Source organism: Micromesistius poutassou (genome assembly GCF_964030765.1).
Source record: "Micromesistius poutassou genome assembly, contig: SCAFFOLD_5190, whole genome shotgun sequence".
NCBI classification, from domain to species: domain Eukaryota; kingdom Metazoa; phylum Chordata; class Actinopteri; order Gadiformes; family Gadidae; genus Micromesistius; species Micromesistius poutassou.
Genome location: NW_028178952.1, coordinates 2995 through 17349, shown reverse-complemented (window position 1 = coordinate 17349; position 14355 = coordinate 2995). Strand labels below are relative to the sequence as shown.

The 14355-nt window shown below is 49.2% G+C and overlaps 1 protein-coding gene across 1 annotated transcript; it reads left to right on the top strand.

Moving 5' to 3' along the window:
• Positions 1-698: 698 nt before the first annotated feature.
• Positions 699-13998, top strand: LOC311373244 (semaphorin-4A-like; the record flags this gene model as incomplete). The annotated part of the gene is given in 15 exon segments (XM_084490049.1): positions 699-729; positions 2087-2247; positions 2596-2658; positions 2870-2968; positions 3210-3300; positions 4089-4211; positions 5429-5556; positions 5978-6156; positions 6334-6475; positions 9322-9520; positions 9835-9950; positions 11170-11330; positions 11486-11553; positions 11991-12442; positions 12444-13998. Coding segments are annotated over 15 exon segments (2262 nt in total). The 3' UTR covers positions 12693-13998.
• Positions 13999-14355: the final 357 nt, after the last annotated feature.

The following is a 14355-nucleotide window of genomic DNA, read 5'->3' as shown; positions in this document are numbered from 1 at the left end:
CCCTAACCCTACTAACCCTAACCCTAGCCCTAACCCTAACACCTGAACTAACTGTCTCTAACCTAACACCTAAACTAACCATCTCTAACCTAACACCTAAACTAACTGTCTCTAACCTAAGAGCTAAACTAACCATCTCTAACCTTACACCTAAACTAACCATCTCTAACCTTACACCTAAACTAACCATCTCTAACCTTACACCTAAACTAACTGTCTCTAACCTAAGAGCTAAACTAACCATCTCTAACCTTACACCTAAACTAACCATCTCTAACCTTACACCTAAACTAACCATCTCTAACCTTACACCTAAACTAACCATCTCTAACCTAACACCTAAACTAACTGTCTCTAACCTAAGAGCTAAACTAACCATCTCTAACCTTACACCTAAACTAACCATCTCTAACCTTACACCTAAACTAACCATCTCTAACCTTACACCTAAACTAACCATCTCTAACCTAACACCTAAACTAACCATCTCTAACCTAACACCTAAACCTAATCTTCTCCACCATTTACAGTTTACCTTCAGGGCATTCAGCAGACGCTTTGATCCAGAGCGACTCACAATAAGTCCATTAGTCAGAAGAAAGAGAGACAACACTATATCTCTGTGGGTACAGTGAGGAGGTTCACATGACCAAGTGCCGAGCTCTAACCATGTGAGCTGTGTCTGGCTGCACCAACCGATGGTTTCAGCCTGCATGTGTGCCCCCAGAAGTGAGATCTTGTCTCTTTGCACCAGTTTCAGTTTGAGCTGGTTAAACGGCGAGGTGTTTTTTTTGTTTGTTTTTTTCTCCATTGTCACTACCATCCTGTCTCTGAATTATCGTTCTTGTAATGAAGTTACGTGACTTATATTTACCCATTAATATTAGGTGATGGATAACCATCGATAAATATCCCGCCCCTTACTTGAGGAAAGCTTCCAACAAAGTAAATATTCAAAAGAAATATGAATCTTACAGATTTTAAATTAGGACGGACGCGCTGAATTCGCTTTGGACAGAGCAAGAACTCTGTTTGAGGACATCGCAGGTATAAGGAGACAGTTAAAAAACTCAAAGGTCCCATTGACTCCTGGGACAGACAAGTTGTCTTAAAAGGTTGAAAATCAGCGGATCCAACCCAACGACCCCCACACAGGGCACAGCCATCTCTGGGAGGGACAGAATGCACATTACAGCCAGACTTTGATTTGGAGGACGCTTCGGGAGAGATGCAAACGCCTGCTTCTTCTTCTTCTTCTTCTTGACATTACTGCGGTTGGCACACAGCACTATAGTGCTGTGGCTTTTGAACTTGTATTCAAAATGTATCACGTTTTAATGTTTGTTTTAACATGTGGTTGGTTAATGAATGTCCTGTGATGTGTTAACATGTGGTTGGTTAATGATTGATCTGTTAACATGCGATTGGTTAATGATGTGTTAACATGTGGTTGGTTAATGATTGATCTGTTAACATGCGATTGGTTAATGATGTGTTAACATGTGGTTGGTTAATGATTGATCTGTTAACATGTGATTGGTTAATGATGTGTTAACATGTTATTGGTAAATCATAGTCCTGTGATGTGTTAACATGTGATTGGTTAATGATGTGTTAACATGTGATTGGTTAATGATGTGTTAACTTGTGATTGGTTAATGATGTGTTAACATGTGATTGGTTAATGATGTGTTAACATGTGATTGGTTAATGATGTGTTAACATGTGATTGGTTAATGATGTGTTAACATGTGATTGGTTAACGATGTGTTAACATGTGATTGGTTAATGATGTGTTAACATGTGATTGGTTAATTATAGTCCTGTGATGTGTTAACATGTGATTGGTTAATGATGTGTTAACATGTGATTGGTTAATGATGTGTTAACATGTGATTGGTTAATGATGTGTTAACATGTGATTGGTTAATGATGTGTTAACATGTGAGCTCTTCCTTGCAGAGCTCTTCTGTTCGAGGCTCTTCTCTTCACCAAACCACTCGCCTTGCCTTCGCCCCGAGGGTCTTGCTGAGTGGTCGACCCACCTGTCCGTCAGTAGAGCTCATTTTGTCCCGCCTCTCCGCAGACTCGTCAGCCAGAGGTCTGGTTCACTTCAGCCACCCGAACGTCCACAACACCACCACCCTGTTGCTAAGCGACGATGGCTCCACCCTCTACGTGGGGGCACGGAATGCCATCCTCTCATTGGATGTCAGCGATCCTGGGGTCATCACCCTAAAGGCCAAGGTTGGTTAGGATTTTATCGTAGGAGGGGCTACAATCATAGTAGGCGGGGCTATACTTATAAAGTAGGAGCAGCTGCAAACACATAGTAGGAGGGGCTATACTTTTAATGTAGGAGGGGCTATAATTATATTGTAGGAGGAGCTGGTGTTATAAAGTAGGAGGAGCTAGAAGTATAAAGTAGGTGGGGCTAAAATCTTACAGTAGATCATATAAATATTGCATGAGATAGTTTCTGTTAATCTCAGGACTGACAATCCCATAATGTATGTATGTGTGTCTGTGTGTGTGTGTGTGTGTGTGTGTGTGTGTGTGTGTGTGTGTTGTGTGTGTGTGTGTGTGTGTGTCCAGAGGGACTGGTTACCATCTCCGTCGGACATCAAGTTATGTGAGAGCAAGCAGAAGAGTGCAGAGGTAAGGACTGATGACAAACACACACAAACATACGTATACTCATGATGGATGGATAGAAAGACGAAGGAACTATTTAATTGATGAATGAAAATTGGTCTGTTTAACATGTCAACATGTTGTTGTGCGTCTGGGTAACATTTTAACATGTTGTGCCTCTGGTTAAAATGTTAACATGTGGTTGTACCCCCCCCCCCCCCCCCCCACTCCCAAGGTCGACTGTCCCAATTTCATCCGCGTTCTGCAGCCCATGAACTCCACCCACCTCTACGCCTGTGGCAGCTACGCCTACAACCCCCATGATGCACTGCTGGTAGGAGAGAGAGGGCAGCGCGTCTCGGTGTCGCTCGCCCAAAGGCGGCGACTACTACCTCTACCATAACTACAATCGAGTCATTCAGCAGATGCTTTTCCACTAGCCTGTGCATAAGATAACTAGCTGGAGTGGTCTCTCTCCCCTGGTTAGTGGTCTTGTTCTGGTTCTGTTTCCCCCCCCAGTCCTCCCAGTCCTCCCAGTCCTCAGACAGCCTCTCTCTCTCTCTCTCTCTCCCTAGGACGCCCAGACCCTCACCCTGACCCCCGTCTCCTCAGTCAAGTACCGCTGTCCCTTCAACCCCTTCGAGAGGAACACGGCCATCACCGTTGGTACGCTGCCAGGAACCCCCACTCACATGTTAACCTTAACCTAGGGTTAAGGTTAACCTAGGGTTAAGGTTAACCCGGGGTGAAGGTTAACCCTAACCCTAACACTCTGGGCTCAGCCTATAGCAGCGACATGTTAACGTGTTGTTGTGCGTCTGGTTGACATGCTAACATGTTGTTGTGCGTCTGGTTGACATGCTAACATGTTGTTGTGCGTCTGGTTGACATGCTAACATGTTGTTGTGCGTCTGGTTGACATGCTAACATGTTGTTGTGCGTCTGGTTGACATGCTAACATGTTGTTGTGCGTCTCATGTTAACGTGTTGTTGTGCGTCTGGTTGACATGCTAACATGTTGTTGTGCGTCTCATGTTAACGTGTTGTTGTGCGTCTGGTTGACATGCTAACATGTTGTTGTGCGTCTCATGTTAACGTGTTGTTGTGCGTCTGGTTGACATGTTAACGTGTTGTTGTACGTCTCATGTTAACATGTTGTTGTGCGTCTCATGTTAACGTGTTGTTGTGCGTCTGGTTGACATGTTAACGTGTTGTTGTACGTCTCATGTTAACATGTTGTTGTGCGTCTCATGTTAACGTGTTGTTGTGCGTCTGGCTGACATGCTAACGTGTTGTTGTGCGTCTCATGTTAACGTGTTGTTGTGCGTCTGGTTGACATGTTAACGTGTTGATGTACGTCTCATGTTAACATGTTGTTGTGCGTCTCATGTTAACATGTTGTTGTGCGTCTGGCTGACATGCTAACGTGTTGTTGTGACATGTCGATCCTCCAGACGGGGAGCTGTTCACCGGCACCACGGGGGACTTCAGGGGGGCTCGGCCCGGCATCTCTCGTCACTTCAGCCGAGACGGGGGGCAAGCCGTTCGTCTGGAGCCCTCCAACTCCTTATTGGACGGTGAGCGAGGCCACGACCACCCCCACTCTGAGACGCCGTGCTACGACGACTTCAAAGTAAAAGTCCTCTCTCCGTGGGGGTGGGGGTCAGTGGGCAGGTGCTGATGATGGGACTGGGTGCAGGCAGGATGGTCTGCGGGGGGGGGGGGGGGGGGGTGAGGGGTGCAAATCCCAGTGTCAGAGCAAGACACCTCTGAGCAAGACACCCCGACGCCCCCCTATGGACCTGCCCCTTAGTGACGTGTTTCAGAGGGATTCACCGTAGCGTGGCTTTGCGCTGAGCTAAAGGGTGAACAGTCGCCTGCATTGAGAGCAGCACGCAGTACGCCGTGGTTGACTCAGCAACGCGTCTGAACCGATGCTTTCAAGTCTCCATTCACGGAGCACATGAAACTTTGTCTTTCCCGAGAGACAGACGGCCCATTCTCACTTCAGTAGGAACTAACCGACCATGACCCCAATTCCAAACATCTGTTGTCTGTATTTTCACACGTTCTGAGATCTACTTCCCTGATAAGTATGTAAGCTAAGCGCAGAACAGTGTGTTGGTCGGGGGTTTCTGTCTCCCAGTAGCAAGGTTGTGGGTTCAACCCCCCGATTGTGGAGTCTACCTGGAGGGAGCCTCGAGTAAGATGCCCTTAACCTCACTGCTCCCGACAAGCTGGCTGTCGCCCTGCGTGGCTGACTCCGCCGTCGGTGTGTGAATGTGTGCATGAATGAATGAATGAATGAATGTTAGGCAATATTGTAAAGTGCTTCGAGTGGCCACTGGCTAGAAAAGCGCTGAATAAATGCAGTCCATTTACCGTCTACCGTTCTAACCCACTCGGTTCTCTGAGAAGGCCTTCAGAGTGGAGGGTGATTGGCCGTGGTACGTCTCACGCCCAGGCCCACATTGAGATGAATGAATGAATGATGTGTTCTATGATGTTACGTCTAAGAACCCCCCCCGGCCCTCGTGGTGCAGTGACTCCCCGTGTCTCGCTGTAGTGACTGTAGCAGCACGAGGTGACTAACGAGGGCTGGTGACTCAAGGGGCTGATCACGGATCCCACGTTCACGCAACGCGAGGGGGTTACGGTCCGCTCACTAAAACCCGACGCAGGACCATGAAGGTTCACGACTGCGTTCAAGCGTCTGCGTGGTCGTTGCGTTGCGTGAATCGCGGGACCATAATCAACCTTTCACTCACTTTCACACTCGCTTCCTGTCTTGCAGAGCCCACATTCGTCAGTTCTGCTTTCGACCGGAAGCAGGGGAAGCTCTACTTCTTCTTCTCGGAGGTCCTGAAGGAGTACCACTACGTGGTGGAGCACAGGGGGGCCAGGCTGGCCCAGGTCTGCAAGGTAACGCACAGAATGCAAACACACAACGCTAGAAGTTTATATTCACATGGTGGGGCGTTTAGCAGACGCTTCTATCCAAGGCGACCTGCATTAAGTCCATTTGTCAGAAGAAAGAGAAACAACACCATATCGCCGTCGGTACAGTGAGGATGTTCATAGAACCAAGGGCCGAGCACTAACCATCACTAGGTTAACCCGTTCCCCGTACACAACAGAGATAGCTAGGTTAAGAGGCTACACGATTGCTAAGTACTGTTTTTAAGTGCCAGGACGTACAGCATACAATAAGTGAGTAAGAGGGGTGTGGGGGGGGGGGGGGGGGGGGGGCTATGCAGAGTCTAGGTGAACTCTGAAGCGCACCAGTGTGGGGTTGTGACGGTGGGGGTGGGGTTCCACTCTGTCCGTCCTGTTGTTCCCCTAGGACGACGTGGGGGGCCAGAGAACCCTCCAGAGGAAGTGGACGTCCTTCGCCAAGTCCCTGCTGCTGTGCCAGCGTCCGCGGCAGCAGCCCTTTGACCTGCTGCAGGACATGTTCACCCTCCAGCCACCAGGGGGGGACGCCTCCGGAGAGCCGCTGTTCTACGGAGTCTTCACCAGCCAGTGGGTGGATCGCTGGGGTTGAGGCGACGGGGATTTAAACGCACAACGCGTTTTTGTCTCTGGGGCGGCCGCACACAACATTGTCTCATATCATCATGTTGTTGTGCGTGTGGTTAACATGTTAACATGTTGTTGTGAGTCTGGCTAACATGTTAACATGTTGTTGCGTGGCCCCAGGTCCCAGGGCTCAGAGGCGTCTGCGGTGTGTGGGTTCAAGATGGAGGACATCAGGGAGGTGTTCTCCGGCCCCTACAAGACCTTTGACCCCGCCAAGCACCAGTGGAGCACCTCAGGAACCCAGAGGAACGCCCAGGGACAGGTGACCTTTGACCAACCAATCAGAACCTGAACCCCTTTACAATCAGCCAATCAGCACCAGAACCCCTTTACAATCAGCCAATCAGAACCAGAACCACTTTACAATCAACCAATCAGAACCTGAACCACTTTACAATCAGCCAATCAGAACCTGAACCACTTTACAATCAACCAATCAGAACCTGAACCACTTTACAATCAGCCAATCAGAACCTGAACCCCTTTACAATCAGCCAATCAGAACCTGAACCCCTTTACAATCAGCCAATCAGCCAATCAGAACCAGAACCACTTTACAATCAACCAATCAGAACCTGAACCACTTTACAATCAGCCAATCAGCACCAGAACCCCTTTACAATCAGCCAATCAGAACCAGAACCACTTTACAATCAACCAATCAGAACCTGAACCACTTTACAATCAGCCAATCAGAACCTGAACCCCTTTACAATCAGCCAATCAGAACCTGAACCCCTTTACAATCAGCCAATCAGCCAATCAGAACCAGAACCACTTTACAATCAACCAATCAGAACCTGAACCACTTTACAATCAGCCAATCAGAACCTGAACCCCTTTACAATCAGCCAATCAGAACCAGAACCACTTTACAATCAACCAATCAGAACCTGAACCACTTTACAATCAGCCAATCAGAACCTGAACCCCTTTACAATCAGCCAATCAGCCAATCAGAACCAGAACCCCTTTAGAATCAAGCCGTCCATTCATACTGCCGTGTTCTTTGGAAAATCAGGATCAGAGTCAGGATCGCTTATAACTCACTTTATTTGATTAAAGGTCCGGTATGATGTATATGAAGCAAAAGGAGGGGAATTGTACAAGCACGCGTGGAGATACACTTAGTAGGGCATTTGATGAAATGCGTTACCTGGAGCGTTCTGACCCCTTGGACTATGTGTTGTGACTTTATGAATGGGTGGGCGTGGCCTCCGTAATGCGCTCTGACTAGCTAAGCATGGTGCTGAGCTGCCTTCTGGATATCCGTATGTGTGCTCGGTGCTGGTCCCTTGTGGCTATGTGTAGGTATTACAACTTGTTTTCGTGGCCTTGGTCTCTGGGCTTCTCAGACCCCTGGCCTGCTGATGTCACAAGAATTGATAGGTGTATGAATGGCTCTACACATGAACGGATGCCTCCCTAGTCGCCAAGGACATGTCTGGCCTGATGCATGCTAGAATATGCTACAATGCTAAAATACGCTACAATACATGGTTCCATTCATCCATTAATACATGGTTCCATTCATACATTCATACATGGTTACACTAATACATTCATAAATGCTTCCATTCATAAATTCATGCATTCATACATGGTTACATTCATGCATTCATTTATACATGGTTACATTCACGCATTCACACATTCATTCATCCATACATGGTTCCATTCATCCATTCATCTACTCATACATGGTAACATTCTTACATGGTTCCATTCATACATTCACAATTGGTTCCATTCATCCATTCATACATGGTTGGTTCCATTCATCCATTCATCTACTCATACATGGTAACATTCTTACATGGTTCCATTCATACATTCACTATTGGTTCCATTCATCCATTTATACATGGTTGGTTCCATTCATCCATTCATCTACTCATACATGGTAACATTCTTCCATGGTTCCATTCATACATTCACAATTGGTTCCATTCATCCATTCATACATGGGTGGTTCCATTCATCCATTCATACATGGTAACATTCTTACATGGTTCCATTCATACATTCATAATTGGTTCCATTCATCCATTCATACATGGCTGGTTCCATTCATCCATTCATACATGGTAACATTCTTACATGGTTCCATTCATACATTAATAATTGGTTCCATTCATCCATTCATACATGGATGGTTCCATTCATCCATTCATCCATTCATACATGGTAACATTCTTACATGGTTACATTCATAATTGGTTCCATTCATACATTCATAATTGGTTCCATTCATCCATTCATACATGGCTGGTTCCATTCATCCATTCATACATGGTAACATTCTTACATGGTTCCATTCATACATTCATAATTGGTTCCATTCATCCATGGATGGTTCCATTCATCCATTCATCCATTCATACATGGTAACATTCTTACATGGTTACATTCATAATTGGTTCCATTCATACATTCATAGCTGGTTCCATTCATCCATTCATACATGGTAACATTCTTACATGGTTCCATTCATACATTCATAATTGGTTCCATTCATCCATTCATACATGGCTGGTTCCATTCATCCATTCATACATTCATACATGGTAACATTCTTACATGGTTCCATTCATAATTGGTTCCATTCATCCATTCATACATGGCTGGTTCCATTCATCCATGGTAACATTCTTACATGGTTACATTCATAATTGGTTCCATTCATCCATTCATACATGGCTGGTTCCATTCATCCATTCATCTACACAATCATGGTAACATTCTTACATGGTTCCATTCATACATTCACAATTGGTTCCATTCATTCATTCATACATGGCTGGTTCCATTCATCCATTCATACATGGTAACATTCTTACATGGTTCCATTCATACATTCATAATTGGTTCCATTCATCCATTCATACATGGCTGGTTCCATTCATCCATTCATACATGGTAACATTCTTACATGGTTCCATTCATACATTCACAATTGGTTCCATTCATCCATTCATACATGGCTGGTTCCATTCATACATGGTTGGTTCCATTCATACATGGCTGGTTCCATTCATCCATTCATACATGGCTGGTTCCATTCACCCACTCATCCATGGTTCCATTGTTCCGTGGTTCCGTCCTCAGTGCGGCCTGTGGAACGCCAGCGACGTGGTCCTGGAGGAGGTGAAGAAGAGCTTCCTGAGCCACGGCAGCGTGGAGGCGGCCGGCGGGGCCCCGCTCCTGGTCTCCACGGGGCCCGACGCCGCCGGCTACAGCCGGCTGGTCGCCACGACGACCCTGTCGGCCAATCAGAAGGAGTACACCGTCCTGGTCCTGCTGACAGGTGTGTGTGTGTGTGTGTGTGTGTGTGTGCGTGTGTGTGTGTGCGTGTGTGTGGGTGTGTGTGCACGTGTGGGAGTCGGTGTGTGTGTGTGTGTGTGTGTGGGGGAGTGTGTGTGTGTGTGTGTGTGTGTGTGTGTGTGTGTGTGTGTGTGTGTGGACAGGTGCATGTGTGTGGGAGTGTGTGTGTGTGTATGTGTGTATGTGTGCGCGTGTGTGTATGTGTGCGCGTGCGTGCACGTGTGTGTGTGTGTGTGTGTGTGTGTGCACGTGCGTGTGTGTGTGTACAAGCGTGTGACCGCGGTCCTCCCCCTACAGAGACGGGGTTCCTCCACAAGGTGGTGCTGTTGGACGGGGGTCCACGCCTCATCGAGGAGGTCCAGGTCTTCAGAGACCCCCAGCTGGTCAAGAGCCTGCTGGTGTCCCCCTCCAAGGTAAGGCTGGACCCAGACCCGGACCCGGACCTAGACCCAGACCTAGACCTGGACCTAGACCTAGACTCGGACCTAGACCCAGACCCGGACCCGGACCTAGACCTGGACCTAGACCTGGTCCTAGACCCAGACCCGGACCTGGACCTATACCCGGACCTAGACCTGGACCTAGACCTGGACCTAGACCCAGACCCGGACCTGGACCTATACCCGGACCTAGACCTGGACCTAGACCTGGACCTAGACCCAGACCCGGACCTGGACCTATACCCGGACCTAGACCTGGACCTAGACCTGGACCTAGACCCAGACCCGGACCTGGACCTAGACCCCGGACCTATACCCGGACCTAGACCTGGACCTAGACCCAGACCCGGACCTGGACCTAGACCCCGGACCTAGACCCGGACCTAGACCCAGACCCGGACCCGGACCTAGACCCGGACCTAGACCCGGACCTAGACCCAGACCTAGACCTGGACCTAGACCTAGACCCGGACCTAGACCTGGACCTAGACCTAGACCCGGACCTAGACCCGGACCTAGACCCGGACCTAGACCCGTCTGGGGCTAGTATGGCTCATCCGTGGTGGGCTAGTCCAGTCTGTACAGGTCTCTGCCAGGCTAGTCCAGGCTATGTTAAGCTAGTCTATGCTAGGCTTCGATAGACTAGTCTATGGCTAGGCTACTCTAATGCTAGGCTAGTCAATGCTATGTTAGTTTATGCTAGTCTTTGTTAGGATAGCCTCTGGTATGCTATAGTATGACTATCTTAGGCTAGCCTGTGCTAAAGTAGTCCATGCTAGGATAGTGTAGGCTTTGGCAGGCTAGTCTATACCATTATACGCTAGTCTACTAATCTAGGCTATGCTAGGCTAGGCTATGGCTATTCTACTCTAGTCTACTAATCTAGGCTATGCTAGGCTATGGCTATTCTACTCTGGTCTACTAATCTAGGCTATGCTAGGCTAAACTACTGCTATTCTATGCTAGTCTACTAATCTAGGCTATGCTAGGCTAGGCTATGGCTATTCTACGCTAGTCTACTAATCTAGGCTATGCTAGGCTAGGCTATGGCTATTCTATGCTAGTCTACTAATCTAGGCTATGCTAAGGCTAAGCTACTGCTAGTCTACTAATCTAGGCTAGGCTAGTCTATGGCTGTTCTAACCTCGGCTAGCGTTGTGCTGCTGAGTAAGAGTGTGTCCGTGGCCTGCAGGGCGTGGTGTACGTGGGCTGGTCCGGGGGGGTGACGGTGGTTCCCCTAGCCCACTGCTCCAGCTACCAGAGCTGTGGCCAGTGCGTCCTGGCCCAGGACCCCTTCTGCAGCTGGGACCCGGTGGGCCGGGCCTGCACCCAGCACCAGCACGCAGCGGGAGCGTAAGCTAACACACACACACCATGGAGACCGCGCTGACTCTGACCTGGGTCGTTATGACGGGTCGAGGGGGGGGGGGGGGGGTTCATGTACCGTGTACATACGATGTGGTGATGTTGGTTGATTGGATGAAGAGGATTTCTGTCTCCCTCCGCAGGGCTCAGGACGTAGAGAACGGGGACGCTACGAAAGAGTGTGCTGACTCCTCCTTCACTCCTCACACAGGTAGATGCCTCCTCTAACAAACTCCTCCATCACCTCCTCTGACAAACTCCTCCATCACCTCCTCCACCTCCTCTAACATACTCCTCCTCCACCTCCTACAACAAACTCCTTCATCACCTCCTCTAACATACTCCTCCATCACCTCCTCCTCTAACATACTCCTTCACCACCTCCTCCACCTCCTCTAACATACTCCTCCATCACTTCCTCCATCACCTCTTCCACCTCCCCTAACACACTCCTGTTGGACCTCCTCAGCCTCCTCGCTCTAGCACACTAACCATAAAGGTTTGGACGGTCACCAGCCTGTTATAGCAGCAGTTTGGTCGGCGTGTTTCTCTGTGGACGGTCCGATCAGCCTGAGTATCTCCGCCCACTGACTCAGCAGTAAGACGCTTGTGATTGACAGCCGCTGTGTTCTGTTGTGTGCGCCACAGAGGAGGTGCTGACCGCTCTGAACAAGGTCCTGACCCTCCCGTGCTCCCGGCCTTCGGACCTGGCCGCCCTGAGCTGGACGTCCGGGCGCGACGACGGGCCCCCCCTGCCCTCCGACCGCTTCCTGCAGTGGCCCAACGGCAGCCTGAGCTTCGGGGTGCAGGCGGACACCCTGGGGGTCTACACGTGCACCTCCCGCGAGGCGGGGTACCGCGAGGTCCGGGTGGTCTTCACCGTCTCGGAGAGACCCCCGCCCGCGGCCGCCGCCCCCCACCCTCGCTCCCCCCCTCACGCCCCCCCCCCCTCGCGCCCCCCCGCCCGAGGACAGCCCCGTCCGGCCACAGACCACCTCGGAGCCTCAGGGCCGGACTCCGGCGGCGGCGGCGGGGCCCACGGCGGGCTCCAGGGCCCAGGAGGGGCCCGGCGGGGGCGACGTGACGAGGGCGGAGGAGCAGGGGCGGAGCTACCACACGGAGCTGGTGGTGGTGTCCCTGCTGCTGGCGCTGTGTGCCAGCGTGCTGCTGCTTGGCCTGGCCCACAGGTGGAGCCAGAAGAGGGGCCCGGCCGTCGTCGTCCCCCCCAAGGCCCCTGTGGGACCGGAGGACCAGGGGGACTCGGTGGACCCGGAGAACCCGGAGAACCCGGAGAACGACCGCATTCTGAAGGAGGACGGTCTTGCGCCGGAGGTGACGGTCGTGGCCTGAGAGGAGGGGAGTGGAGGGGCCAGCGGAGAGAGGCGGGTCAAAGGTCTTCCTGGTGACTGTCGCAACGTTTTGTTCGATGCAGTCGTTTCTACTGCATCATGGGAACTACAGCAATTCAGACCCTTTTGGTCTTTTTAAGGGAGGACTGGTGCACGTGAACGAGGTGGAGGTCATTCCAACTGCATCATGGGTATTGTGTCGGTTTGAGGGGGTCACTCACGATGTGAGGCCTTCTGAGACTACGAAAAGGGGGAGGGATTTACAGCAATGCAATAATAGGAGATGGCTGGATGGACTTGGCTTCGGTTCTTCCTCTTGGTGGAATAATCATCGGGGCGAAACAAAAGTGTCGCTAGCCTGAAGGAGAGCTAACCTGAAGGAGAGCTAGCCTGAAGGAGAGCTAACTTGCTAACCAAAAGGACCGATAGATACAATTAATTGTATTAATATAATAAAATATTAACTTTATTAATCGCCCAGAGGCAATTCCTTTGCTTCTGGGGCAAAGGAATTTGTGTTGTAACAAAATAAATTCCTTTGTTACAACAGCAGTGGAAGACACAGGATATAATATAATACAGGACAGTAAGGACAAACAGGACAAACAGTATTAATCATAAAGTATTATGTGAGAATTATGTCTATCTAACAGAGTCCTGTTATAACAGTGTTCTTACTCTGACAATGTCAATCATAGCTCCCCTACCCTCCTACGTAGCACCTTAAAGAGGCCAGCTTGGGCCCTGCCCTCTGCTAGCCCACACTGAGCCGAACCCGTTAACTGTTGCTATAGCAACGGCTAGCCGCAACGGCGTTGGCACGTCGACTGCAAGCAAAGAAATGGCTAGCACATAGCATAGCAACAGCTACCGGTAAAGCAAAGCAAAGGACGGAAAATTAGCACAGTGATGCCAGTGGTTGGCATGGCGACAGCTAGCAACGGCTACCAATCGGCATAACCGTAATGACTGACAGTTGGTACAGCAATGGCCTGCAGTTAGCATAGCAACAGCTATCATTTAGCATATCAACAGCTAGCAATTAGCACAGCAACGACTAGCAGTGAGCGTAGCGAATGCTTAGCTTTGTACATAGGCTGCTTCCGGTATCTGAGTTAGTTTTGAGTGATGTCACGATGGTGAATCAGCTATGGGCGCACCTCAGTTGATTGATCCAGATCAATACAGAATGTACCATTTGATTTGTCCATATTCAAGCTGTGAAGGTCAATAACTGTGTTTCTCTTCGTAATTGTCATTCCTTTCTATGTGTGCCATTTGTTTGAATATTTTTAATAAATTGTGCATTTAAAATATAGTTTTGCGCGTGTATGTGTGTATGTGTGTGTGTGTGTGTGTGTGTGTGTGTGTGTGTGTGTGTGTGTGTGTGTGTGTGTGTGTGTGTGTGTGTGTGTGTGTGTGTGTGTGTGTGCATTCCCAGCATAATGACAGGAATAATCGATGATACAAAAGAGTAAGAAATTATGATAATTTGAAATGTAATTATGAGAGAGAGAGAGAGAGAGAGAGAGAGAGAGAGAGAGAGAGAGAGAGAGAGAGAGAGAGAGAGAGAGAGAGAGAGAGAGAGAGAGAGAGAGAGAGAGAGAGAGAGAGAGAGAGAGAGAGAGAGAGAGAGAGAGAGACTGATGTCACAGGGTGTAATG